The 26436-nt window shown below is 34.8% G+C and overlaps 1 protein-coding gene across 7 annotated transcripts; it reads right to left on the bottom strand.

The window, feature by feature from the left end:
• Positions 1 to 13538: 13538 nt before the first annotated feature.
• Positions 13539 to 25779, bottom strand: LOC113730918 (uncharacterized). Of its 7 annotated transcripts, none has more exons than XM_072079704.1 (23): positions 25472 to 25779; positions 25216 to 25315; positions 24871 to 24914; positions 24659 to 24722; positions 24023 to 24137; positions 23867 to 23934; positions 23665 to 23762; positions 22654 to 22825; positions 21921 to 22140; positions 21458 to 21584; positions 21116 to 21222; positions 20868 to 20963; positions 20055 to 20186; positions 19798 to 19931; positions 19446 to 19529; positions 19253 to 19326; positions 17569 to 17755; positions 17407 to 17478; positions 16694 to 16733; positions 15546 to 15823; positions 14683 to 14860; positions 14385 to 14596; positions 13539 to 14012 (listed from the first exon to the last, which is right to left on the bottom strand). In XM_072079704.1, exons 2-23 carry the CDS (start codon positions 25273 to 25275, stop codon positions 13710 to 13712), a joined length of 2865 nt encoding a protein of 954 aa, XP_071935805.1. In that variant the 5' UTR covers positions 25276 to 25315; positions 25472 to 25779; the 3' UTR covers positions 13539 to 13709. The 7 variants fall into 7 exon arrangements, with proteins under 7 accessions (XP_071935805.1, XP_071935814.1, XP_071935791.1 ...); XM_072079713.1 differs by having other exon boundaries at positions 20868 to 20960; positions 25216 to 25338; positions 25472 to 25776; XM_072079690.1 differs by having other exon boundaries at positions 25216 to 25338; positions 25472 to 25612.
• Between the last annotated feature and the right edge of the window lie 657 nt (positions 25780 to 26436).

Here is a 26436-nt window from a genome sequence, read left to right as displayed (position 1 = left end):
CCTCCCTCTCTTCTTGTATTTAGGGGCGCCCTAGCCTACATTACGGTACTAGACTATATACGTCTCATTCGTACTGTTTTCTGTATTTCATTTCTGCGTCACTGTGGGTACACGCAACAGTAAATTCACATCACGCCCATGTAACAATCGCAAATCCTCAATTCTCCAAACAAACACGTACAAGTTGACTCGATTGATAATTCAAATTGATTCCATTGATAAGAAGTGCGACTGTGATTTTGTTTTGAGAGCATACTTTAACTATCGCAAGATGTATAGCGGTGATCAGAAACGAATCCATTCGAGCACTCCTTACTTTAGAAGGCATTTCATTCCACGGATTGGACTATTATATGGTCAATTCACGTCATGATAAATTTGATCGAATTTCAAGAGAGAACTTGTTTAATTATTTTAATGAATTTAAAATTATGTTTAAAATTAACTTATTTATGTATCGAGTCAAACTCAGACAAAATTTTATTGAATCGAACTCAATTCGAGCTCGAGTTTTTTTTATTTTTTACCTATAAATTCTAATTTTGTGTTAATTGAGTGAAACTCCAATCGAACTTCAAAGTTTACCAAACACAAAAAAAAAAATATATATTATTCAAATTTATTTTGATTAGTTAGTAAACCAAATTCGAACAAGTTTTTAGTGAACCGTATTCAATTCAAATATCGAATAGATTAATTCATGTTTTAACTATAGATATACTTGAAACGTCTTTGATGAATTTAAAGTTTAATCTAAATTTGCACGTCATTGGGAGCCCTAAATTAAATTGGCTACCTTTTCATTTTAACATATCGAACAAAAGTCCTATCTAGTCTTTCGTTCACCTGAGAGACGGTATTTGTTGTTGTATGTAGAAAGTTTACAAGGTCAATTTTAAACCATTGTAACCATTAATATTCATGTGCATCTAAACGAATGATGTCCATTCATGTACATCTGAATGGATGATGTTACGATTCCTTTAGGAAAACTTATAAATCAATAAACTAGAAAAGGCCAAAAAAAAAACCCCCTCAGATACTCAAATATGTCTATCATCTGATAGTTCAAAAGGAAGTAACCATTCATTTGTTAGAAACTTTATTTTCTCCTAATTTATTGCTACTCAAACATTGACTTGAGAGAGAGATATTACCTAATTGAACTTTAAAAGTTCAAGGAACTATTTTTCAAATTCTTACAAGCTGCATTCATTTTTATATTAAGCTACATACCATGCTGTTGGCCCAGTGCTTGTCAAAAGTTTAATGTAATGTATCTACTTGTCAAAAAAAAAAAAAAAAAAAATCTACCGGTTAAGATATTATCCGTTTTCAACCTAATGATGATATTGCATATTCGAAACGACAAGAATCTTACACACTTAAAGGGTGACAGGTACTGTCAAAAAACAAAGTCGATTGTTTTACCCAAAAATAGGAGAATTTAAAAAAAAAAAAAAAAAAAGAAGAAGAATCAATAGCGATTTTTCACTTAATTACCCTCTTCATACTTAGATAGATTTAAATCATTTTCTCTGAGGATGGGGAAAAAAAAAAAAAAAAACCAACCACTATAGTAGAATGAAAGTTGAGAGATACGTCCCATGGAGTGTATAATAATGTCTGTCATTTTGGATTACCGGAACTTTCAGAACAAAATGTTGATTTTAAGAATGTAAATGAAATCCTATACATATGTCGCACTCCTCATTTTTAATTGACCCTCAAATTGATCCTGCTGAATCAAGGGCACGGTGATCAGTATTATATCTTGTACGGCTTCCATAGCTGTGCTTGGATTGGAGCTTATACGGAATGGTTTAATGTCCTGCATGGGAGAAGTTGGATTCCTGGATTTGGATGGATGGCTGGCTGGATGCGAGTAAGTGTGCGATGGTGTCTCATAATTGGATAAAGTTTGCTAGTATACTTCTGCCAAATGCAATTCTAGTCAAAGATTTCCGAGTGCCCGATTTTAATGCGCTACATTGCTGTCCACCAAATTTAAGAGGAATATATTTTGGATCCAAAGCATTTCTATGGACCATCTTACACTCAACTTTTTCTTCCCCCAAACAAAAAAGAATAAATAAACCAATAGCCATTTAGGCTGGCGGCTATCCCCTAGAGATTTTAAATTTTTGTGGGGCGGAAGATCAAGAATTCAAATCTCGTTTTCCATCACTTGTCATAATATGTGATTTTTTTAAATTCATACAAGTAATCCGATGGTGATTCAATTTCTGTATCGATTACCCCATAGGTCCAACTAGACCTTCCCTCTTAGATTATATTAGAGTAGGAATAGGTGTAGTATAGATAAATGAGGAATGACAAAAAACAAAAAGGTTAATATCACTTTATTCTCTTAAACTATATCACTACTATCAATTTACTCCCTAACGTTATCTTTTGGTTACTTCACATCCATAAATAATTCAACTCAATATATTAAGAAATTTTGGACAAAAATATCCTTTTATTCTATAGCATTACTGTATTATTATTAACACTTTATCCCTTAAATTATAATGATATAATCACTTTAATCCCTAACATTATTTTCTAGACATTTTACCTCATCATTAATCTAACTAGTATGGTAAACATTTTTTAAATGTATTTACCCATTTTTTATAAATAATGAAAAATAAAAAGGTTGGAATGGTTAGTCTTTTTTTCAATTTAAGAGATTCAAAAACATAAAAATAAAATGATTTTTTTTCAAATTTCTTTTTCACATTTATTAATACTAGGAAATGAAAAAGAGATATGAAATAAGAAGATAAAAAATTAGAATTTACAAAGAAAGAAAATAAAGAAAAGTCTAACATTATCGTATTACTTAAGATTGTCGGGATTAGGATTGGAATTGAGTGATAAATAGAAAAGTAAAATAATTTTAATATAATAAAAATATTAAATTCTTTCTTATTTGTATTTAAAAAATAATAATTGAGCTCTCTGTCTGTCTCTCTCCACCTCCCCATCTTTATACTTTTTCAATATTAATAAGATTGTCAAAAAGAAAGAGATTAATCATTTGTTTATTTTTTCTTAATACTAAAAAGGAGAAGAGTCACTTTAAATTTTATATTATTTTTATTATACAAAGAGGAGAGCACTTTTTCTTAATTTTTTTTTAACTTGCTAAATTGGTATAATGGTTAGATAAATTATTTTAAAAATAACTATAGGGGATAAATTGATAATGAAATTATAGTCTATAGGGGTAAAGTGATAATAATTTTAAGGACTAAACATGTCTTTTCACTATAATTAACAAATTCCGTTAAGTTTAACCGTTAGTGTTAGAGGTAGACTAAAATATAACGTTAAGGGAAAAATTAATAGTGATACTAAAAGTTAAAGGGTAAAGTGATAATAATATAAAAAATGAATAAATAAATAAAACTAACTCAGCCTTTTCTTCTTCCTTGTTTTTTTTATTAATTTGTTTTGGTGTCAGGACCAAATTACATTTGTGTTTGAATAAGATATTATTTAAAATATTATTAAGAATAATTATTGTAGCACTTTTTATGATATAATATGTGTGTGATAAAAAAAAGTAATTGAGAAGATAAAAAATATCCGTTAGAAAATGTATGTGTGATGCAAGTAAATCATTTTTTGATAAATAATTCCTATCCAAATTTATCCTCCACTGACTCCACGCTCTCGAAACATTTTTTCTGCACTAATGTTGAATCATTCGAAGGATATTTAGTTTTGGCATTTTAAAAAATTAATATTGTATATGTCGCAGTTGAATTAACTATAAGACTTTACAGTTACGGTTAAAGGGTACACAGTAAAGATACTACATATAAAAACCATGAGGATATTTGGTACAATTTTTTTTCCTTAAAACTATGAGTATCTACCACTTGTCCTTTTAGACTGATAAACTGATAATTAAATTAGACACCATATGAGTTTGTTGTTGAAGATAAATTGTCTGGTTTTGCAAGAGCTCACAAGAGCTTGGAAGTAATTTAGGCCCCGTTTGGCAAGTGAGTTTTTTGAGTGTTTGTCTAAAACTTTACAGTAGCTTACTATATAAATTTTTAATTTTTTTTTTGAAGTGTGTAAACTTTTGAATATTTCGAAGCGTATAGTTTAAAAATTTTAAAAAACCTTTTGAAGTTACTATAATTAAAATTTTTAAAAAATTTGTAACAGACAAACTTGACGAAAAACTCAAGTATCAAACAGGGTCTTAGGTTGGACGAGGCAACTGAAGTTGGAGTGAGAGCGCCTCAAAATATGAAATAAAAATAAATTTGAGAGGACATGCGCGCGCGCATATATATATATATACAAGGGCATTTTCCTTTCGATTTGTTTATTGTATGTGCATTGGCTTGAACTGCTAGTGCCTGATCCTCTTACGTGGGAAGCAAGAGATGGGATGACCCGCTACAATGGAAAGTAGACGGGAAACAATAAGAGGGAAGACTACATTCAAGGATTGTCGGCAACGATGGGAGTCGGTTCAATGGTCAGGAGATTTTTTTTTTTTTATAAAATTATTTTGGTTGTCAGATTTAAAATTGATCTTTTATTTTTGACAATTGAGGGTCGAAGGATTTGGAGAAGGGGGAGGGTGTTTAAAAAAAAAAAAAAAAAAGATTGTTGGCATTTGGGAACAATTCCGAACTTGATTGATAGATATGACCTATTGAGTACAGAAATGATGCGTTTGAGGAAGCATGATTTATATATGCTCTACTACTACTTCATGGATGGATATTCATCCATCGTCCCAAAATAGAGGCTAATTACTTAAAATATACGTAAAAAAAAAAAATATCGCACAAATGTATCTCTAACAGACACCATTTCTCATTTTATACTGGCCGTGCTGATTGGGCACGGCCGCAGAACAAATTGTCAGAAACTCTGCAAAAATGTCAGTCGGTCAGCGGCCCATAATTTTTTTTTATTAGCTTGTCCCCAGCCGTGCTGACTGGGCACGGCTGGGACAGGGCGGCCAAAAAAAAAGAGCCAGCAAATGGGATGTATTTGGGGACATGAATTTTGTAGCAAAAGTGAAACGAAAGGCCATACAAATTCACTGCACTAGCTGCTCTTTTTCTTTCTTTCACTCTTTTCTTTGCTCTTTATTTCTTGGAAGGGATATCTAAACGATTTTATTGCATTAATCCTAATCAAAGATTTTAATTTTGTAACTTAAAGATTTTGCTGTGGAGTCTTATAACACTTAAATTAGGAAGATCAAATTTTCAAAGTGAAAATGGAAGATTATTATATTTTTCAAACTGCAAATTAGTATAATTCTATGTACAAATTAGTATAATTCTATATACGCGACAAAATTCATGAATAAGAATCCATATATGTAAAATTAATATACATTTTTTTTAAATTTTTGCTTGTAATTAGATACATTTATGACTAACTGGTTTTCAAAACTAAATTTTAATACAATTTAAAATTTAGCGTCTTATAATATTACAATTTAAAAATTATCTTTGAAAACCAGTTAGTCACAAATGTATCTAATTACAAGAAAAAATTTTAAAAATGTATATTAATTTTACATATATGGATTCTTATTCATGAATTTTGTTGCGTATAAACTGCATTTAATTTACATATAAATATTCATATATTAGCTTACACATGTTGTTCGTCAAAAAATTTGAGCAAGCATTGAATTTTTATTGTACATAGAATTATACTAATTTGCAGTTTGAAAAATATAATAATCTTCCATTTCCACTTTAAAAATTTGATCTTCCTAACTTAAGTGTTATAAGACTCCACAGCAAAATCTTTAAGTTATAAAATCAAAATCTTTGATTAAGATTAGGGCAATAAAATCGTTTAGGTATCTCTTCCAAAAAATAAAGAGCATAGGAAAGAGTGAAAGAAAGTAAAAGGGCAGGCTAGTGCGGTGAATTTGTATGGCCTTTCGTTTCACTTTTGCTACAAAATTTATGTCCCCAAATACATCCCATTTGCTGGCCCTTTTTTTTGCCGCCTGTCCCAGCCGTGCCCAGTCAGCACGGCTGGGGACAGGCTAATTAAAAAAAAATTGTGGGCCCTTGTCCCACTGACATTTTTGCAGAGTTTCTGCCAATTTGTTCTGCGGCCGTGCCCAATCAGCACGGCCGGTATAAAATGAGAAATGGTGTGTGCCAGAAATATATTTGTGCGATATTTTTTTTTTTAACGTATATTTTAAGCAATTAGCCCAAAATAGAATCATGTGAATGTTGGCCCTAATCCATCAATGGAAATGCCCACGTAATAGATAATGCTTACAAGTACACTTGATAGAAATTTTATTTTTATTTTATTTTTTTATTGAGAAAGGGGGGGAACAAAAAAAAAAAAGAGAAGCAGAGAAGAGGAGATGATTGGGTGTATATCAGCCTGTTGGCTGCTGGATATTCATATTATACGGTAGGCATTTCCTTAGCCTTCAATAACAGAAAATTCAAAAAGAAAAGAAAGAGAGAATTTGCGAATTGCCAAAAAAAAAAAAAACAAAACAAAACTTTCGTTAGAATCAAATCCTGTGGCAAAAAATTTATTTTAGTGGCCCTCTAATTGTTCCAGGTTCCATATCTTATTTACAACACTTTTTGTTTTTTTTTTTTTTTTGTTTTCATGATCAAGATTCGCCATTAAGCAAGGCATGCTTTATTTGTATTTCTTCTTCCCTCCTGTTCCTGTAGAAGTGGACGCAATAATTTCCTTACTTTAGAGTGTTTTCTTCGAGTGCGGTGAAATTTGAGGTCTAAAATAAATGAATTGGGAGCAACGCCAGTGGACTTGACCTCTTTCAATTCAATTCGTCGGCAATCGTACGCTGCTGATACGGTCACAGTGACAGAAACTTACCTGAGGCTCAGAATTTTATGCTCCAACCACAAGCAGCGTGCAAATTTTACTGCAGCGTTGCGGAACTTCGACTGCGGCGGTGAAATTCTGCATTAATTGACTACTTGACTGATCGTTGCAGACAAGTGAGAGACCTCCTAAATAAATAATTTAAATAATTAGAGAGATTTTAAAAAATTTTAAGTTTGTGTTTGGATTGTATTTTTCATGATTTTTTATGAAAAAGTTATTATAGTGATTGGATGTACTTGAGAGAAAAATGTAATAGAAAAATATGATCACGAAAAATGACGTAATTTTTTGATAGAAAATAGCAATCCAAACAAGACAAATCTCTTATCAGAACCATGGATCCAAACACAGCATTAAAAGAACTTTAAATGGGAGAAACTTGATGCTAGATGCTCATTAAAGAGCTTGAGACGTATTATTTAATACTACCAGATGTTTTTTCTTGAAACGAACGTAAGAGAACCATGCTCCGGTAGCCATATCTTCTTCTTTTTTTAAAAAAAAAAAATAATGGAGACAAGTCAAAGGCCATAAACCACACATTATTCATAATCAAGTAGAAAATTCGAACCTAGGTAACGGACAGAGTAATATGCGATTTAAAGAAAAAATATATGACCGTGCAAAAACTGGGATAAAATGAGTGAGTATGGTCAATTCGATCCCGGATCGCGCGGGATTTCACCCCTGCACTACCTCTAGAAATGTCGCCTCGTACGCTCTATACGCCGAGATGGTCTCAACCTAAGTTCTCTTTCCGGTGGGAGATATCACCCATATCGCCGAGGTGATGTTAAGGGATCTGCCAACCGATGAGTGGGACGCGAACTCTGACACACACCTGACAGAAAGTTGCTTTGGCACATGCGCCGCCTAACTCTGACGACTGCCCTTACACGACTCTTTAGGAACCAGTCAAATCAACTTGAAACACTGCCCGTATCAACTTTCTAGGGACCCGAACCTGTAGTTCCTCTCTTCTGTCTGTCTCTTATAAATACCAGAAACTCATACTAAGAAAATGACGACCAAGCTCTGGTAAAATAAGTACTATTGCCTTTCATAACTGCTAGATTACTCCTCATATTCTGGACTAACTTAAGTTTTGGAATTACATCGAGGGATTCAGCCTCTCTTGTAATTTGAGCAGGTGACCTTATCACGGGGACCTCTTCAAGTCAGAATACCTCTGATTTTCGAGTCACCTTAGCAGGTCAAAAATCACCTCTTCAATGAGCTTAAAAGGTACTCTCTCCGTCCCGTTTTGTTAGTCTTGATTTTTTTTCACACAGATTAAGAAAGTATAATTAATTTGGTTGGAAACATAAATTTAGATTAATAATTTCCTAAAATACCCTTATGCTAATCACAAAGAGTGCCAATTAATATCAGTTACAGCTAATGGGTTAGTATTGGAGAAGCTCAATGTATTCAATGTAGTGGGTTAGTATTTAATAACAATATATTAATAACAAGATATTTAATAAGGGTATTTTAGACAATTTAAAAGATTACTACATTTCTTAATGGGAAGGTGGACTATAATTTGGGACAGACGAAAAAGGAAAACAAGATTATCAAAGTGGGACGGAGGGAGTAATATGAAACCTTTTTTTTTTTTTTTTTACACTTTCTCTTAGTGATTTACTAAAATAAATCCTACCAAAGATTAAATCTTCTACTGCTAAACAAATATACGACGAGTAGTTGATGCAGGAGACCGGAGGAGAGACCGTACAAAATCCCAGACCGTCGTCGCAAACAAACAAGCAGTACAGTATACAGGTTCTTGATTTCTGCCACTGTCTCTTCCTCAATCAATGAGAAAAAAAATTGCAATATTGGCTTCCAAGGAAACAGGCAGGTGACCATAAAGTTGCTCTCTCTCTCTGTCTCTGCTTTCTTGAATGGGTGAAAAAAGCTCTGGGAGCAGCGAGCCCCTGGGGGGGGGGGGTGGGGTCAGAGGAGCAGTGTGGCCCAATGAAATTTTTGCAGTGGGATTCGAAATGTCAGCACTCAGCACTCACTGACTTGAATGAGTGAAGGAGAAAATATTTAATAAAAGATGGACAAAAGGAACGGGTGGCCAGTGAGTATTGGGGGATGAGGCTTTTCGTGTGAATCTTATTATAACCTCTGCCCCCCAAATTCATTCGCCCATCTCAGACCTACACTCTCTTCAATTATTTCCCACAAAAGGGAATACGATGAGGAATTGCCTGTGCCCTCTACCGCCGCGCCTTCTTTCTTACAGAACCACCGTTGTCGGGCAGGATTGTCACACCGCTCGCAACAACTGCCCTGATGTAGATTGTACGTGTTACAAATGTTGCCTGATTTCCAAGTCTATGAATACTAACTACTACAATCATACAAGCTAATTTGCGATTAGTTCAGTCAACCGTCCAATTCCAACTAGAGTTTGATTGAAATCAAACATCAAAAAAAATACGTGGTTCGAAAACAAAGTATGTCAAGCTTTTAGTGCTTTTTGTTTCATTTTTTTAATAATAAGTAATTACCTAAATCTTCACGAGACATCCACTCAAGTTTAAGCTTAATTTTGTTTTCTCAAGTGAGCTCAAGCTCGTTAAAATTCAGTCGAGTCGATCTCAATCATCGAGTTCAAATTTAATCAAATATCTTTGAGGTCGAGCTCAAATATACTAGTATTTGACTTGACTCGATTCGTTGTCGCGTCTAGTGTAATTACATGTGCTTGGAGAGTTACTAGAAATCCATATATACTAGACTTATGCAACCGTACTTTTTTGTGCATCAACGCATGTATATACATACATATGCAAAGAGATGCATAGAAATAGATTACATTACTGTCACGAAAATAATTATTAGAGCCTATAACTATGGAATATATGTGTTTCTCAAGCATGCATTGGTCTAGCTCTTAAATTTCTAATACGGAACAAGGCAAATCCGATCCTGCCCGCCCGTTTGTTCCACCACAGTTCTAATCATTTCACCTTTTTATATCATTACAGCTTTCTAATGATAAGCTTTGAGCCATCCAATTATGATCAAATCCGACTAATGTTTTCACTAAAAAGATACACGAGTGCTTTAATACTACAATAATTATGGATTACTTACAATTGACTGAGTGTGTCATAAAGATTGAGATGGTGGCTTCGTCGTACGACCTCTACAATTTTTCTTTTTATTTTTTTTTCGAAAGCAAAAGAAAGCGTATGAAATGCCTCTTCTCCCATAATTCTTCCCCCGAATCGCAAAATGGAGACAACGGAGGCGTCAATTCCGTAATCCCCACATAATCATTATTCTTCATATGATAATTAAATACATTATTCGTACATTTGAGATACATTTATGCCCGCCACCCCACCACGAATGATTCCTTTTGATTATCCGTCCAATTAAGCACTTCCACTCTATCGCACCAAATTAGGCCCTATTGGGTGGGTACGTCCTATCCTAAGGAAGCACGTAACGTGTACTACTATTCTTCTTCACCCTAATGATTATCAATTTCATACACTAATTCTATTCCACAAATCCCACATTCATTGATTAACAGAGCACTAATTTTATACTGAGAGGTGAAATACCTTCATTAAACGTAGTGTTATTATATATATATATATACACACATACATACACACACATACAAATGTGTGTATACACCATGAGGGACGCTTAATGTATGAAAATTAAAACAAGCTATTTTGTTTTGTAGCATCATGCATGCGTGCCAAAAGAAAGGCATGACACTGCGGTGGAAGTAGATTATTTAAAAAAAAAAAATATTGTAATAATTTTTTGAAATATACCCTCTGTTTGAATTCATTAGTTTTTCAAATGCTATAAAAAAGTACTTTAAGAGGTACTCTAAAAAGTAGTCTAATTTTTTTTAATGTTTAAAAAAATATTTCAAAATATATTTTAAAAACTCTTTTACTCTTAAATATCTCAAAATATACTCTAAAAACTCTGTTACAGTAAAATTTTTTAAAAACACTTTAAAAACCAGTTAATTCAAACGGAGCGTTGTAACACATTTTAAGATATTATCACGGCTTAATTAACTCATACCCTTTAAAAGAATCATCCAATTATATGTACAACCCGTCTCCCGTAAAAAGAATCGATCCTTTTTCTGCAAAAGAAAAGATCAATGAAACACTCTGCTATTGACTTGAGTAACATATAATTTCTTTACCCCGATGACTTCACTTTCAATAGCTAGCTTTACTATCAATCGCCTAAATATGGTAATTAATGGTTTGCGCAAAAGAACTGCTTATTGCAACAAGCAGACGATGGTGGAAGAAGAGTGTTCTCACGTCAAATGGAAAAAGAAGTGTGAGAGTATGATTAGACGTGTAGATTACGAGTCTTGCAGGAACAGGAGAATTGGGACTTTTGGAATTATTCATGAAATGACTTTTCAGCTGTGGCTCCATGACCAATTGAGCAACAACAGGCTATGGCCCTATGGACTGTGTCTTCTAGTCCGTTGGGACAATGGGTGTTTGAGAAAGAATTTAGCGAAAATCAAGATCCATAAAACAGATGAATTGTAACTAAGCATCGACGTTTTGGATGGGGATCTCATTACATATTACATATACACACGTCATTTTCTATTTAATACCTCCCACCCACCACTCATGTTTGGTGTTCCCATTTTTATGTTGGGTCTATATCCTTCTGATGGTGACCCAAAAGCCATGAAAGCTTAGTAGACTAATGGATCTATTCTGGGAGAGGGAAAGGGAATTATTTTAGGAAGTAAGATGATATGATATTTTGCTCTCCGGAAGCATAAGACAAATGTTATGTTCGAGTGCAATTTTGGGAGTACATTCAACGTCTGTTTAAAAAAATTGCAGACCCTTGAGTTTGCGATACCTTGAGCGCCTGATACAACTTTGAATTGGGCGTCCGTGGATTTTATCCTTTACTGGTACTTTCAAAGTTGAAAGGACAAATAAAATGGAAAATGTTTAGAAGTATTTTCTCTTGATAAATATTGGGACAGAAAATGGTATAGAAAGTGGGACAAACGACCTTTGCAGGTGAAAGAATTCTACTTGGAAATTTTGAAGGTCTTTATAAATTATAATTTCATTAGTATGTTTTTGGTCAATTTTGAAAAGTAAAATCGTCTTGCATTGTGATGCTTATTTAATTGGTGTAATCAATTCAAATTTTCACACAAATTTTATGAAAATTCCTAAAAGATAGCACTGCCATTATTCTTTCTGTACATCTAACTTTTAGAATTTTACAATCAAATCAAGAACTTCTTCGGTAGCATTAAATATATGAAAACTTAAAGGTCTAATATTCCGTATACTGACAGCAATGTATACATTGTGATGATTGGATGAATGTCACATGTATGTATGCTAAATTTGAATTTCAAATCTCAATTTCATCTATATGATATACAAGATTTACTCAAATTTAGTTACATGCACAACATATATGCATTCCCGCCGGGTCGTGAATGGGTGCGAATTGGTGGGTTTTTAGTCGTCGAACAAAAGCTTTTAAGCTTTTCGCCTTGGGCCCATTAAGGGCCGGAGGGTCCTTAGTAGTCCTCTTTCAGTAGAGATATTCTGATCGTTCCTCGCCTCGCTTTATAAGAATTGTGCCATCAGTAGATGCTGACATTTTGTTTGGATAGAGCCCAATTGACGCACCAATTAAAGTTCCTCTTCGCTTGGTGACACTACTGGCATAGAGAGGCATCATACTCCATATGGGACGCGTTCGTACTTCAAGAAACCATCCTAAGAGACCTCGAAATGCAATTTCGAAGAAGGGAAAGTTATAGTGCTGTACATAACTCGAACTTCAAAATTTTCCTTTTTTTTTATTTTTTTATTTTTATGGAGGAAAGGCATAGGATTTAAAAATTGGGAAAGGAAGGAGGAAGGGGATTTTTGTCCAAAATCTTTAATTTTTAGAGTTTCAATTTTGACAACTTGACCAGCGCTTCCTCGACGAAATTCAATTGATCGGTAGATTTTCTTCTAATCAGAGCAAAGAACATAAAGATTAAAAAAAAAGCTCGATTACTCACCACTATAACTACTCCATTTCATTCCGCTGCGTGGTTCTTAATGAATGAATCATTTAACAGAAGCAATAATCTTTCGCCCGAAATATGACACCTTCCAGTGAAGTCGGATCAATGAAAGTGGCTGGTAGCTTGCATGTCCCATGAATTGGGGGAGGTTTTCAGATTTTAATCAAAGTAGACAAGTAATCCACGGGTATACGTAGTTGGTGTACATGTGGGCCGGATTCTGACGAGTACGTACTCTATCTTACCGATGAGCACGTCCAAATTTGTCAGTCACCGTTGATCCTCTCTCTAGCATTCTTATTTGTACATATTGATCCTCCTCCATATCCAAAGAAGGCAATTCTTTTGAACCGATAGGGGGAGCATTTGGAGGCTGCTGACACCTACACACTGTTCAACTACACCCATAATTGACCATCACTCCTCCTCCTACGTTCAATCTTGTAGTGAGCCTTGAGATCTGAAGAATCATGCATTGATAACGCACCAAAAGAATGCGAAATTTCAATTACTACGCACCAAGACTGCTATTTCTTTGTTTTTTCTTGTTAGAAGCCTGCACCAGGAGGGATTTGGTTAAAATATATCTCCTCACATTTTCTTTATATTTTTGAAATTACCTATCATAACATTTAGAATGAATATAAATACATACACAGCACCAAAGAATGGTATTTACATGCCTGGTACCGAAGAATACTATAACTACACTCACTGTCAAGGCGGAATCTGCAGTTACATATCAGTCACATGATGCAACGGCTAGTGCAACCCTGAGATCATTAGAGGTGCCACATAAATACATCCGATAGGTTTCTATCTCCTGTGGATATCCCCCAGCATAGCTGCCAGCATAATAACCTCCGCTAACATGATCACGCTTGGAAAATATTATTTCCCTCAAAATTGGCTCATGGCCATTGAGAAGATTTCCCAGGCTTAATACCTTCCTCCAAGACTGATTGGCAGTTGGCGGAGTAAACATGCTTGCGACCACTTCCTTCTCCCGTGCCATTATTTGTTGCTTCTTAGTGAACTCCTGCGACTACATGATGGCAAAATTCAGGATCAGAGATGATGGATGGCACAAAGTAGGAGATAAAGGTAAGGGAAAAAGTAGGAAGGAAGAGGAGCTATAAAGGTTAGTGGGTGTTAGCGTCAGCATTGTGGTAATGCAACTAAGAAAGTTTGATACTACCAAGGACTGCACAAAGGCCAATTTGATGGGGCAAATAAGCATAGCTAAGAATCGTTAACTAAAATCTCATATTCAAGAGTAATAGAAGAAGAGAAATAATAAAGGCATATGACCTGAGAGAAGCAATTGCAGTAGTAAATTTTATTCCAAAGACTTATCTTAGAATTAAACCTGTTTAAAAAGCTTGTGTGAGAAAAGAGAGGCTCCAAAGAAATTTACCTTGTCTATATCATGGCTCCCAGAACCCGTTCCCATTTTTGGAAGGTAAAAGTTGTAGAAGTCACTGAAAATTGCTTCCGATAGCCGTGGTGCTTGTAAGAACTTGCGATGAAGTGAAGCTGCTACGGTCAGTAACTTCTCAACGTGTTCAAAAATGACACATAGCCGTGTCAGGTCTTCAATAATCTCACTGTCAACAGATAAGCTATTTCCTGCAATAAGTAATGTTAGGACATAGGCTTTGCACATATCAAATTTACTAAAAACAGGCATAGACTTTGCACAGAAACAAGCATACTCTGCAAAGATTTCAATGTAGAAGCCATGGTAAGGCAAAGTTGCCCTAATTTGGATGTCATCAGCTTTAAGCCCCCAAATGCAGTCCGATTTAGTGTGTCAGCTGCTGCTCTGAAAGCAGTACAAACCATTTGTTCCAGTAATTGGTGTGGACGCATGGTCTCCAGATAATGAAGAACCTGAGTTCAAGAAAGATGATAGCTTCTCAACAATTAAAGAAATCCTCAACAAATAAAAAAATCACGTTGTCTCAGGAAAGGAGCATCCAAAAAATACAATGCTCTCTCTCATGTTCTGTTGACAAAGAAACAGTTGAGCATCATGATCCTACACCACGAGGTGAAACAAGGAAATTTTCTGTTCTTGTGTTCTTTAAAATGGTAACAGCCTCTTGTTTTAGACAAATCTGACTGGTGAAGTGCTAGATGCTTAGGTAAACAAAGAAAACAACTTTCTTGGAGGAGTTACAGGACCTTGGCTTCAAGAGAATCTCCTTATTCACAGAAACCTTTCTTTTCCACATATTTATTGCATTTCCAAATAAAACTATGCAAGAGATAACTGCCTTAACTCTATATTATCCTAGTTGCACTGACATGTGGAAATAAAAAAAACCTTAGTTCAAGCTCAATTGGAGCTCTTGTAGCATAGACAAATATGAACACTACCCAGTAAATGTTGCTTCCAATTGACCAGGCATACAACCAATCATCATGAAATTGCATCATTGAGATTTATGAAATTGAAAAATCAGCTGGGTTCCAGCAAGTCAGAGATGATCAGACTAGTCCACAGAGCAGAAATGTAGTTTTAACACATGCTACATGCATGGAGTATGACATCTGATCATTAATTCAAAGATACCTTTTCCCCTTCTCTGTTTGGATCCAGAAGTGGCTTTTGCTTAAAAGCGGGCAATGAAGGGGCTTCATTCCAAATCTTTCGCCATGAACTCCCATGGTCAGACATTCTCTCTGAAAGTCTTCCTCTAGGAGGCCACTCATTCTTTGAAACTTCACCTGCTTTAGCTTGAGAAACTGCAAGCTCCCCATTATCATCATTTTCCCAATCTCTAGGTGAATGCCATCGGATGAAATCTTCAAAGACAGCATCAGGATTCGCAGCTTTAAATGCTGACATGTCTGGTTCAGATTGTAGAAAGAAATCAACTCAGAAAGTATAAATCCACAAGATGTACCATGACTTCCAATCTATACAGCAGACTCCAAGAATAAGTCATCTAACTTGGCCATTCGTCTCTCACTGTGACTGTAATTTTCATTGCTTCTGATAATGTTCAAGAGTAAGTTACCATTCTGAAGCTATTCAAAAGATCAATTAATTACAGCATGACGAGAAGACATGCCACTTGCTAAAATACTTTAGAAAGAACAAGGATATGAACTTCTTTGCCAACGAGATGTTACTCAAACACCCAGGACAAAACCATTTAAGAATAGCCTCATAGCACCAAATTGTGTGAAGAATGATAACATATAGCACTGGTTGAATGGTAAAATAATGATGAAACACCAACTTTAAATATTCACATGCTGATCAAGAAATTTCAGAATCACATAGTGGAAGAGATATAAAGTGCAGTTAACATCACACAGCAGCAATGTATGTACAGGATTATTCCAGCAAATAGAAGCTTATGTTTGTTGTTTTTAAAACAAACCACAACTTGGAAAGAGAACTCGAAGATTGAGATGACATTCTAACAAGCTATCAACTATTCTTTCAGCATTTAAAGTTCCAAAATGCCTCCAAAAATTTTACAACCCACCAAAAGCCAAAATCCTGTAGCCACATCACTATATGGAAACACCTAAATGCTTCATAATTCTTTTTACTGTTCACTCTTTTTCCTGCTAGTGAAAAAAGTAACCTTGTTTTTCCAAGTGATTGAGAAAATTACCATCTCTCCAAATTCTCTTTATTGAGATGCAAAACAATTTGACCAACTGAAGTGCTCAGAAAGCAGAATGAAACTATAGTGTCTTTATTACCTGAAGACAAGATTTCCTTCTCCAGTTGAGCAGAAAAGCTCTGTAATCAAAACGCAACAATGATTTGTTATGCAAATATTTTTTTCTAATTTTACACATTCTTAACCATGCAACAAGAACATAAGCATATTATAAAAGATGATGTAATTGAATATGAAATAAAGTTTCAGAACTACACAAAATTAGCATAACAGAAACAAGGTTATTGGTGACTTGTTCAACAAAAGTAGAATTGCTTAAAAATCTTCATCGAAGTATATTATTAGGATCTGTAAGTATCAATATTTTCTAGACATATCAAGGGATACCATTTACAATATATTATTATCAGCCACAAAATATTGAACATTAGGCAAACAGACTTATTTAGCTTGATATTATTCATGACAGGTAAGACACTGTATATTCAGTTGGAATTTGATTTTCCCCCCTTTCTTCTGTTTAAAAAACGTACATGGACATATCAATTCATAAGAGGACTTCCAGGTACCTATCATCTGTAATCTGTGCCTACAGACAAAGTCAAAAGAGGACAAAGTATCCAAACAACAAATAATAAATGCCATAAGTGTTACCTATCTACTGAAAGTAGAATTCCTTTTTCATCCCCATAATGCTAATAATAATTCAAGTTCACACAGAAATTCCATCTCATGCAAGTGCGAGGATAGTTTGAGGAAACAAAGTTCTAAATAAGAGAATTTCAAGCTTACAAATGAATCGCCAAATGCTTCAACTGCTTTGAGTCGTTCTTCGTGCATGTCTTCTGTCATAAGAGGTGGATCCTATGATAGCTTCAGCATTAGTATCTACAAGAGAGAAGATGGAAAGTGAAATGCAAATAGGACAAAGAAAACCACTTAAATCGAATAAACCTGGGTGAAGGGAGCATGCATTTGCTGGCATGAATTCAAAAGCATCGTGGACCCCACAACGCCAGCTGATCCCATCCTGATGTATTCTGACAACTTTGTGTCAGTAGGGCTTGCAAAATTCTGTTGCTCAGAATTGGACAAAGATGTAGCAACTCCATGGCTTCCCAAATCATTTCTAGCTGTTAGGCTGCACGATAATTATGAATTACTGGATTAAATTCAGGTGCTGCAAGCAGATCTAAGTGCTGCAAGTATCAGCATCAAAGTTAATCTAAGCTGTATGTGTTGAAAAAGTCAGATCAATTACTCTTTTTCTCACTCTTCAGACAGTATATACATATATTTTTTTTACTTATATTGAAAGAGTGAAAGGGAGCTGAGCAAGCCAAGCAAACAAAAGTGCTATTAAACAATGGAACGGTAAAAGGGAACACCAAAACCAAGGAAACTAAATTGAAAATGCAGAACAACCATAACTAAACATGACGAGGCATAACTTATACAAGACTAAGACCATATTAGACTGACTAGACAACTTAAAATGTAGTTGCTCTGAGAGACCATTACAGCTAAATCTACGATTCACTTTCATTTGCCAAAAGTAGGACCTAAGACTATTCATACAGAAGGGCAAACTTTTTAGACTAGTCATCATACTTTATTGGCTCGGCAACCAAAAGAATGAAACATTATCTCTCCTTTGAGATATATCTAGCATTTCTTCAAGTCAATGATGTCTAGCATCATATTAATTGAGGGAAATAAACCCAAAACATCAATACAAGAAAGATCTAGAACCTCAAGATTGACAAGCATTTAACAATCTTAAAGACCATAGTGTACAAAAAATTTTATGATATCTAGCTCCCTTGCCTATAGTGCAACAATTTCAAAACTATGATTGATGAGTAAGCATGACATTCCTTTCAATTCTTAAATTAATATTCAAAAAGATAGTTGTTAATGCTCTCTATGACGCCCTTACTTTACCTACTAACTCATATTTAAGTCAGCACGCCATTACATCCATTTTAATATGTGCTTATTTGATAATGGATCTATAATCCATGAAACTAAGGAAATGACCAATGTTCTGTTAGCAAGGTATGACTTGATCTCAACAGTTTCTTGCAGACAAGGGAATGCTATCAGGACACTAATAACTTTGAAATCCCAGGAGCTTCATGTAGCATGTTTGACTTCTCATTTAATTATATAAGATAAAATATGCATTCCTCATAAAGAGCACATATTGAAAAGTAGAATAAAAATGCTTCGCACATATGGAAATTGTAACACACCAGAATTTAAGTCTACTTCCATCATGATAAGCATCAATTTAAAAAAATGGCAAATTTACCATGTAACCCAGGGGAAAAAACCCAGCATCCCTAGTGTGTGTCTTTGGCATAACAACAATACCTTGCAACAGAATCATTACAAGACTACAGCAATATTTTTTGTTTTGTTTCTTTTTAAACGGAAAAGTATGATGATGAGCAAAATAATCAAGTATAATAGTTCTAGCAATGGTGAAAAAACTCCAAAACCAAAAATTCGGAGCTTCTAATGTTGAGAAGACTACCAAAAAATGACAAAATTATAAGTAAATGTCCGAAGAACTCTAGTCCTCAACAAGGTCAGCTGGGAAGCCAATAAGATAGGAGTTCCCACTTGGTTTTACCTGTCACGTTCTCCGCTAGAATCCTCAGTCACTTCAAGTAAAGAAGATGACTGTTTAGTAATCTGAGCTTTGCCCTGCATTTCAGTCAGAAAAGAAAGTTAAGAAGCTTGAAGCGGGGTTGCTTTAAAGATGTCAAATGCTTTAGAAATCATGATAAAAAGAAAAAATTAGGGAAACAAGGGAATCATTGTACCTCAATGTAAGGAGAAGTTTTCTTGTCCCCAACATCTGGATGTTCTTTGTTCTCTTGATGCTTCTTCTCAATGCATATTGCAAGCTAATATCATGATTAACAATTTAGTAAGATGATTCAGCAAGGTCTGCTAAGATTATGAAAGGAAGGAGAAAATAAATCCACATGCACTTCAGTGTCTCAGAGATCCTTAGGACAATATTACACTGAAGAAGACAATGCTACCATGGTTGCCTATTGGAGGATTAAAATGGAAACAAATTCAAATGGTTATCAAAACCAATCAGATTATAGGGGAAATGATTGGTTATTCCTTATCTGTTTGTAAAGCATCTAAATTAATCGAACCAACCATGTGTAACTTCTGGTAGATCAAACAGGTAGACAGATCAACTGTGCCATTGGTTGGCATTCGTGGCAGTGGCTGTGACTCTTCCCAACACCAACGAATTTCTCGAACAAACTCAATCCAGAGTACAGCAATGGCTAATAGTAAAAACCATCAAAGTACAGTGAAGAAAGAGAGTTAAGATGGAAAGGAATAGAGGAAGACGACAACAACATTTGAAAAGGTTACATCTTAAAAGAACTAATGTAAACACATTATACCACGTATATTGCAGTTGCCAAACCAGAGGGCATGTAAACAAAATTGTGCAAAAAGAGATTCAAGGGGGGCTCCTTTAATAGCTCGAGAGTTCTTATTCTCAGCATCAGCAAAATCAAGTTTTACTTCTGCATCTGCGCAATGAACAATTCAAGATAGATATTATAGAAACCTTTAAGTGCATATGCAGACAACTTTAAAGATAAAATTCACACTAGAATAAGCAAAAAATCTACAAACATATAATGGAAGTTCATTAAACTCCACTGGATGCATATAAACATGAGACCCACCAAAATGACAGCAAGTTGTCTTGTTACCCCAGCTTTCTAAGACTAAAGAGAAAAGAAAGAAAAGGTGGATAAAGTCCCTTGTCAAAGACTATAAAATGTAACTTAAATTGTCAAAAAATGGAGTTGACCAATTTTCTTGATTGTTGCTAACCTTGGCCTTCCCAGCCGTTATAGTTAAAAAACATACTTCTCTTTGCTAGCATTCAATTTTTTTTTTATTTCATATTCAGATAGTGGTTAACCAGTTGAAGGATATATCTCTCAAAAACAATTAAATGTAAAATGAGACAAACCCCATTACCCATTCCTTTTACATGGCTTCACCTTCAACAACTAAATGTAAAATAAAATTGTTTAGCAATCTCTCAAAGGATATATTAAATAAGAGATAGAGAGATAACCATGAAGACCTCAACATAGCGAGTTGCCCAAAAAAGCAAGTCAGATTTTGTTAGATCCACCTTAGAATAGCTGTCCCACAAAAATGCTGCCAAAGGCTGGCAAAAAGACAAAAATACATACCCTCATGAAAGAGATCTTTGAGCACACGATCAAGAACTGTGGGCGGAGGTATAACAGCTGAAGACTTCATATTGTCAGAGCCTGAATTTTCAACTGCTAAAAAGTGAAAAAAGAAATTAACTGTATATCTTCAACATTGTCCAGCAAAGTACAGAAAGAAATATGTAAAACATATGTAAATTCAGATGTAAGACATAAATCAATTCCTCCTTCAACATAACTAACAACAGCATATAAGTTTTTGAGACCTGAAACAAAATCCTCCATAAATTGAGCCCCCAAGGACGAATCCAATGCGTTAACCAGTAGGCGCAATTGTGAAGCAAATCCTATGGTGCTTCCATCAGAACTCTCTCTGCAGAACATATATTTGTTGATAACAAGGTTTTAAGTCAAACTTTAATCCATATCAGTAAAATTTTAATTTCAAAATAGTAGAATAGCAGAAAAAAGATGATATTGAACCCTTTAAAAGAGACAAATAGAAAGAAGTCCTGTACACTAAACCTAAAATTGTGAAGGGTTCTAATAAGTTTGAGTTAAAAATGAACCAAAATGTTGCAAATGTCATCTATTGTGTAAGTTCTTACAGGTGAGGAGACAAATTTGGAAATATGAACCATTTGTCAGCTTCAAGAGGTGAAGCGTTTTCCAGTTCAGCCATATCTAGAGAACTATCAACTGTTCTCTCAGACCATATAGCAAGGAGCTCCAGTCCTGTGCACCAAGCAAAATCAGCTTAAATGAGAAAACTAGCTAGAGCAAAAAAGAAAGAAAACTATTCTCTTATGATTTCTGCTCCATATTTTTATTGGAGATTCCCATCGTCTTGAGAAACACAATAACAGTCAAACAATTAATGCAATCACCTACCAAGCGTCCTGGGCCACAAGACAATTGCACATTGCATTCATTTGATCACATAGCAAGTAAATCTGACAGTAGCTGGTAAATATTGACTTGGTTTAGAGTAATTAAATATTCTCAACTTTTTAGCACGACTAGCTAAAAATAGCAACAAAATTAAATAAATATTCATAATAGAAGGTTCACCTTTTACAGGATCTTCTGCAGAATACCACTCACTCCAAGGACAATCATCATCCCACTGTATTTTGTTATGAGTCTCAAATTCAGAATGCCCGCCAGATTCCAGGAATTCAGATTCCTGCTGTACTTCAGGGTCATCATCAGTGGGAAGGGTTCTGTAGGTTAGCTTCATCCTAAAATGGACTTTGAAAAGATGCATTGACAAGTCCACAGTTGAATACGCCTTCAGGATGGAGAACACATGGTATATATATAGGTTAAACATCCAAAAACTGATGCTGGAACGTAAGCTTTTGCTAAACACATTAAAAAACAAATGATGCCAATACAGATGATGAAGTCTAAACAGAAAAGGAAGATAGCAAACAGCGCGCGAGAGAGAGAGAGAGAGATGAAGAAGATGATCAAAGGAAACTTTTGGAATTTATATGGCAGGTGTGTAGAAAGAGGTGGCTCTCTTAGAAGCAAAAATGACGCTTCATGCAACAAAAAATAATATCAAACAATTGGCATGACAAATTTTTGAACAATTTCTTCTTTCTATACAGGAATAGAGAAAGAATAGTAAAAGGGTACAGGAATAGAGAAAGAATAGTAAAAAGAAGATTACAGCCAACAGATCAAAGACAATGTACCATGTATGCCCTTGGGCTGCAACTTCTTAATAAAGCAATAGAAGAACTAACTTCTCATATTAGAAAATACCAGCATAACATCTGACCATAGAAAAACTTACAAATTTAGAAACAAAAAGTTCGTACAAACCCTCCAAATGCATAAGCTTTATTGGGACTTGGCTACCAATGCGGTCTGCCTCAAATCTTCTAGTAAAAATGGTTCCCATATTCTGAATTCCAATGTAAGCTCTACGAGAAGGATCATGTACAGGAACAAATGCTGGCCACAAGCTGCATAAAATTAAGGCAACTGCAACTTTAATGTATAGTCTTATATCAAGCCTTTTACACTATGTTCCTTAATTTGGTTAGCATATGACTAACCATTAAATGCCAACATCAGTGAAACAAACATTAAAAAAAGAAAAGGAAAAAATCATCAACAAACTGAGGAAAGGAATCTTGTACAAACGCCAGCAACTAGATTTTATACCAGGACACCAGCTTGGAGCCTTCTTAAGATTACAGAGGAATATTGCACTATTCTTTTTCAAAGACATTCTTGCACTTGCTGTAGTAATCCACGTCAAAAATATCAGATACTGCATCAAGGAGAATCCTATGTTTAAATTGATTCATATCTCCAAATTGCTAAAGCCAACTAATCTTGCTCTGCTTTAACTGTAAATTTTTCCAATTTTGTGCAATTTTAAGCTACAAAAAGTTCATGTGATGGATGGTAGCTTGTCTTATTGGTAATGTTCAAGCAAGTCCTTTACTACTTTTCTGCTAAATCTGACAGCCTACTACAAAGAACAAAGTCTACTACAAGCATAGTCCCAAAAATAGCTCTTCAGTGGCAGTACTTCAACTAAGTCAAAAGAGCAATTTGAAGCTTTAAGGTCCATCTATCCTTAGGTCACAGAATAGTTGTTTTTTTAACCATAATTCTTAGATATGTATGGTTACCCAATTCTAATATTTTCTATAAAGTTTGCATGAGGATTACCCCTTTATCATGTCAGATTATTTCAACAACAACATTCAGATGTAAGCCAAAAAAGCAGGAAAGACTCCAAAACATTGTTCATAATAGTCATAGAAGACAAAGAATTTTACAGGAAAGACACCTGGAAGAGTTTGACATAGCTATTGAAACTGCACTTAAGAGCTTGCTAGCCTCTGGTGCATCAAGAACTACACCACTAGCACTTTGAGGAGCAATCACCTGTAGAAAACACAGGGTCAAATGTGAAGCACTTATGTTTAGAGGAAAAAACCAGCAGTTTAGAAACATTACTGGGGGAGAGAGAGAGAGACAGACAGACAGACCAGAAAGTCTTTCACCCCAAAAGATTGCTGCAGATCATGCGATGTAGAAATCCAGTCTGCAACTTTTCCTGAAATAATTCCAACTTTAGGAAAAGCTCGAAATAGGTTCTGCTTGTGAGCTGAAACTAAACTTCATGGGAAAGTCATAATTCTTACCATCATTAAAGGGTTCAAAATAGTATTCCATGCTGTAGTTCTTCATAGCATATTTCAACTCTGATCTGACCTTATATATGTTCTTGGAGAAATCCAAACAAACTGCATCTTTTTTCTATTATTGAAAGGCAAGAGAAATGGAGGTCCAAAATTATAATGCAATCAGAAAGCCCCTAAATTTGTAATTGAAAAGGATCATATGATTGAATTTAAAAAATGAAAAAGTTTCTATTAGTCATTCTGCAGATAAAGACAGATAAACAAAAATTAGACTGTACCAGCAGAGAGAAAACACTTCCTGAGAACCAATAACTACTTGTTTCCTAACTCGGACATGGTAACAAGCAAATTAGTAAAAGGATGATTGTTGTAAGTTGAATTGTCCCAAAACATTTAAAATAAACAAAAGAAGACAATAAAAAGAGATTTTCTTTGAGCCTGCAGTATCTTCTTTGAGAATGTGATTTTGCAGCCTAACTCTCTGTCTTGAATAGTTTCCAATGTTTAGCTGATAAATGATAGTTGATCCTCAATATGACAAACACGAGAAATCTCAGTTGATTTGATGATCATGACTAAATTACATAAATGTAATTCATGGGAACAGCTTTGTCAAAAAGGTGATAAGAATCATACCACCAAATTTTTGGGACCAGTAGCCAACCATTGCCGACATACAGCCTCTATTTCAGATATAAACCTGCAACGTTCACCCAAAATTAGTCTAAAACACATCATTTCCAACACATAATTTAAGCTCCAGATAAATGTAAGCAACGAGCAAGATATTAAATTAACAAGAGTTGAAGCAGGTGAAGAGTCGATCACCAATAGCTGATAAAGGCTACCTTTCCCACGAGGAGGCTAGAGTAAAGTCATCAAAATGCTCAATCTGCAGAAATTTAACCAAAGAAAAGTATATATCTCTCTAGCTCAGGGATTCAACAAAATGGGGAAAAAATTTTCATAAACGGGCAATGCCTGTAAAGAAGTAATTCATTCTCAGTGTATAGGAAGAAAATTGGTAGTTTAAGTTCAGGTGTGCTCAATATGAATATCGCCAGCCACTAATACTTCAATTTCACAAAATCACCCAAAAAAAAAAATTACTGCACTACTACATTAAGTAGCAAATTTAACCGTTTGGTTTTATGGTAAGAAAGAAATAGATAAAGAAAGACAGAAAGAAGTGCCTCTTCTTCTTGATCATCGTCATCTTGAATACTGCTCTGACTGTTACTTGTCGACGCCATTGATACACCTAAGAACGTCAGCTACTGAGGCAGGAAACACCTGAATTCCAGAGATACACCAGTCTGAAAAATTTCAATCTGTTCAATATCCAAACTTTTGATATCTTGAAACCAAGAGGAGAAAAAAAGAAGGGTGGGGGGATCTAAAGAACGCAATGCAGGAGGAACAGTCAGCAGGAGGAAATATGAACCGCACCTGAGATTATACGCATCAGAGATCTATCTCGGTTCTCGGATGAACTTTTTTCACTCGGACGATGAAAGAGAAAAGAAATTAAAACGACGGCGTTTATATTTTCGCGGCGTGGATCGTACGCGGCTGGGTGTAGAATAGACGGGACCTTTTGCGCCACATCATATTTTGAAGTCAAGAATTGTAACTGCCAGCCTCGTTCGTTGTAAATCTTGATCGTCTACTGCCGATTTTTGTTCTTTCCCAAAAGAGATGCTTGTGTAATTCTGCACATTGCTGTATGCGATCCGCGCTTCCTAACCTGGTTCAATGCTTGCTCTTGGAGCACGCTTAAGTTTATTCCAGATTTTCCGGTCCCTACCTTCCAAAAAATTAATTTCGTCTATTGTCGTTTTTGACACAATGGCTAAGAAGCCCTTCTTAGGGTCTCTCGTGCGCTGAGTTAGAGGTTCCAAAAATTACAAAAAAAAAAAAAGGAAAAGGTATTGTGCTGACTTTGTTTAAAAAATTTAGAAATTGCAATAGCGCTCTGCTGCTCTAACATGCCAGCACTATTTTATAAGTTGCCAATTTGAGAAAGCATTGCACTTCTTTTGTTCCCCTCGCTTATAGCACATCAACAGTAGTATTTTAGTTATCAACAACTTAGGGTCTGTTTGATAACATAAAAAAAAATGCTGAATCTGAACTTTTTCAGACATTCAGATGTTTTGAGTATTTGATAAATGAATATTCATTTGTTGAATTTGTTAAGTAGTGCTGAACTTGTGTGTATTTTTTTCAGCACAAGAATCCTAGTTGAATGCTTAATTCTGATAAGAATCAATAGAATTACTTCAACTATCTTATCTTATCTACTAAATCTACCCTTGTTTATTAATTATATTCAAAATTCTTATCCAATTAAATAACTTAATATTCTTTATCTAATGATTTTCTATTTCTCTTTTCTGTCTTTTTAATGACTT

The sequence above is a fragment of the Coffea arabica genome, chromosome 1c (assembly GCF_036785885.1).
Source record: "Coffea arabica cultivar ET-39 chromosome 1c, Coffea Arabica ET-39 HiFi, whole genome shotgun sequence".
Taxonomy (NCBI): Eukaryota; Viridiplantae; Streptophyta; class Magnoliopsida; order Gentianales; family Rubiaceae; genus Coffea; species Coffea arabica.
The sequence above is the reverse complement of the archived record's forward strand: the minus strand, read 5'-3'. Positions and strand labels throughout refer to the sequence as shown.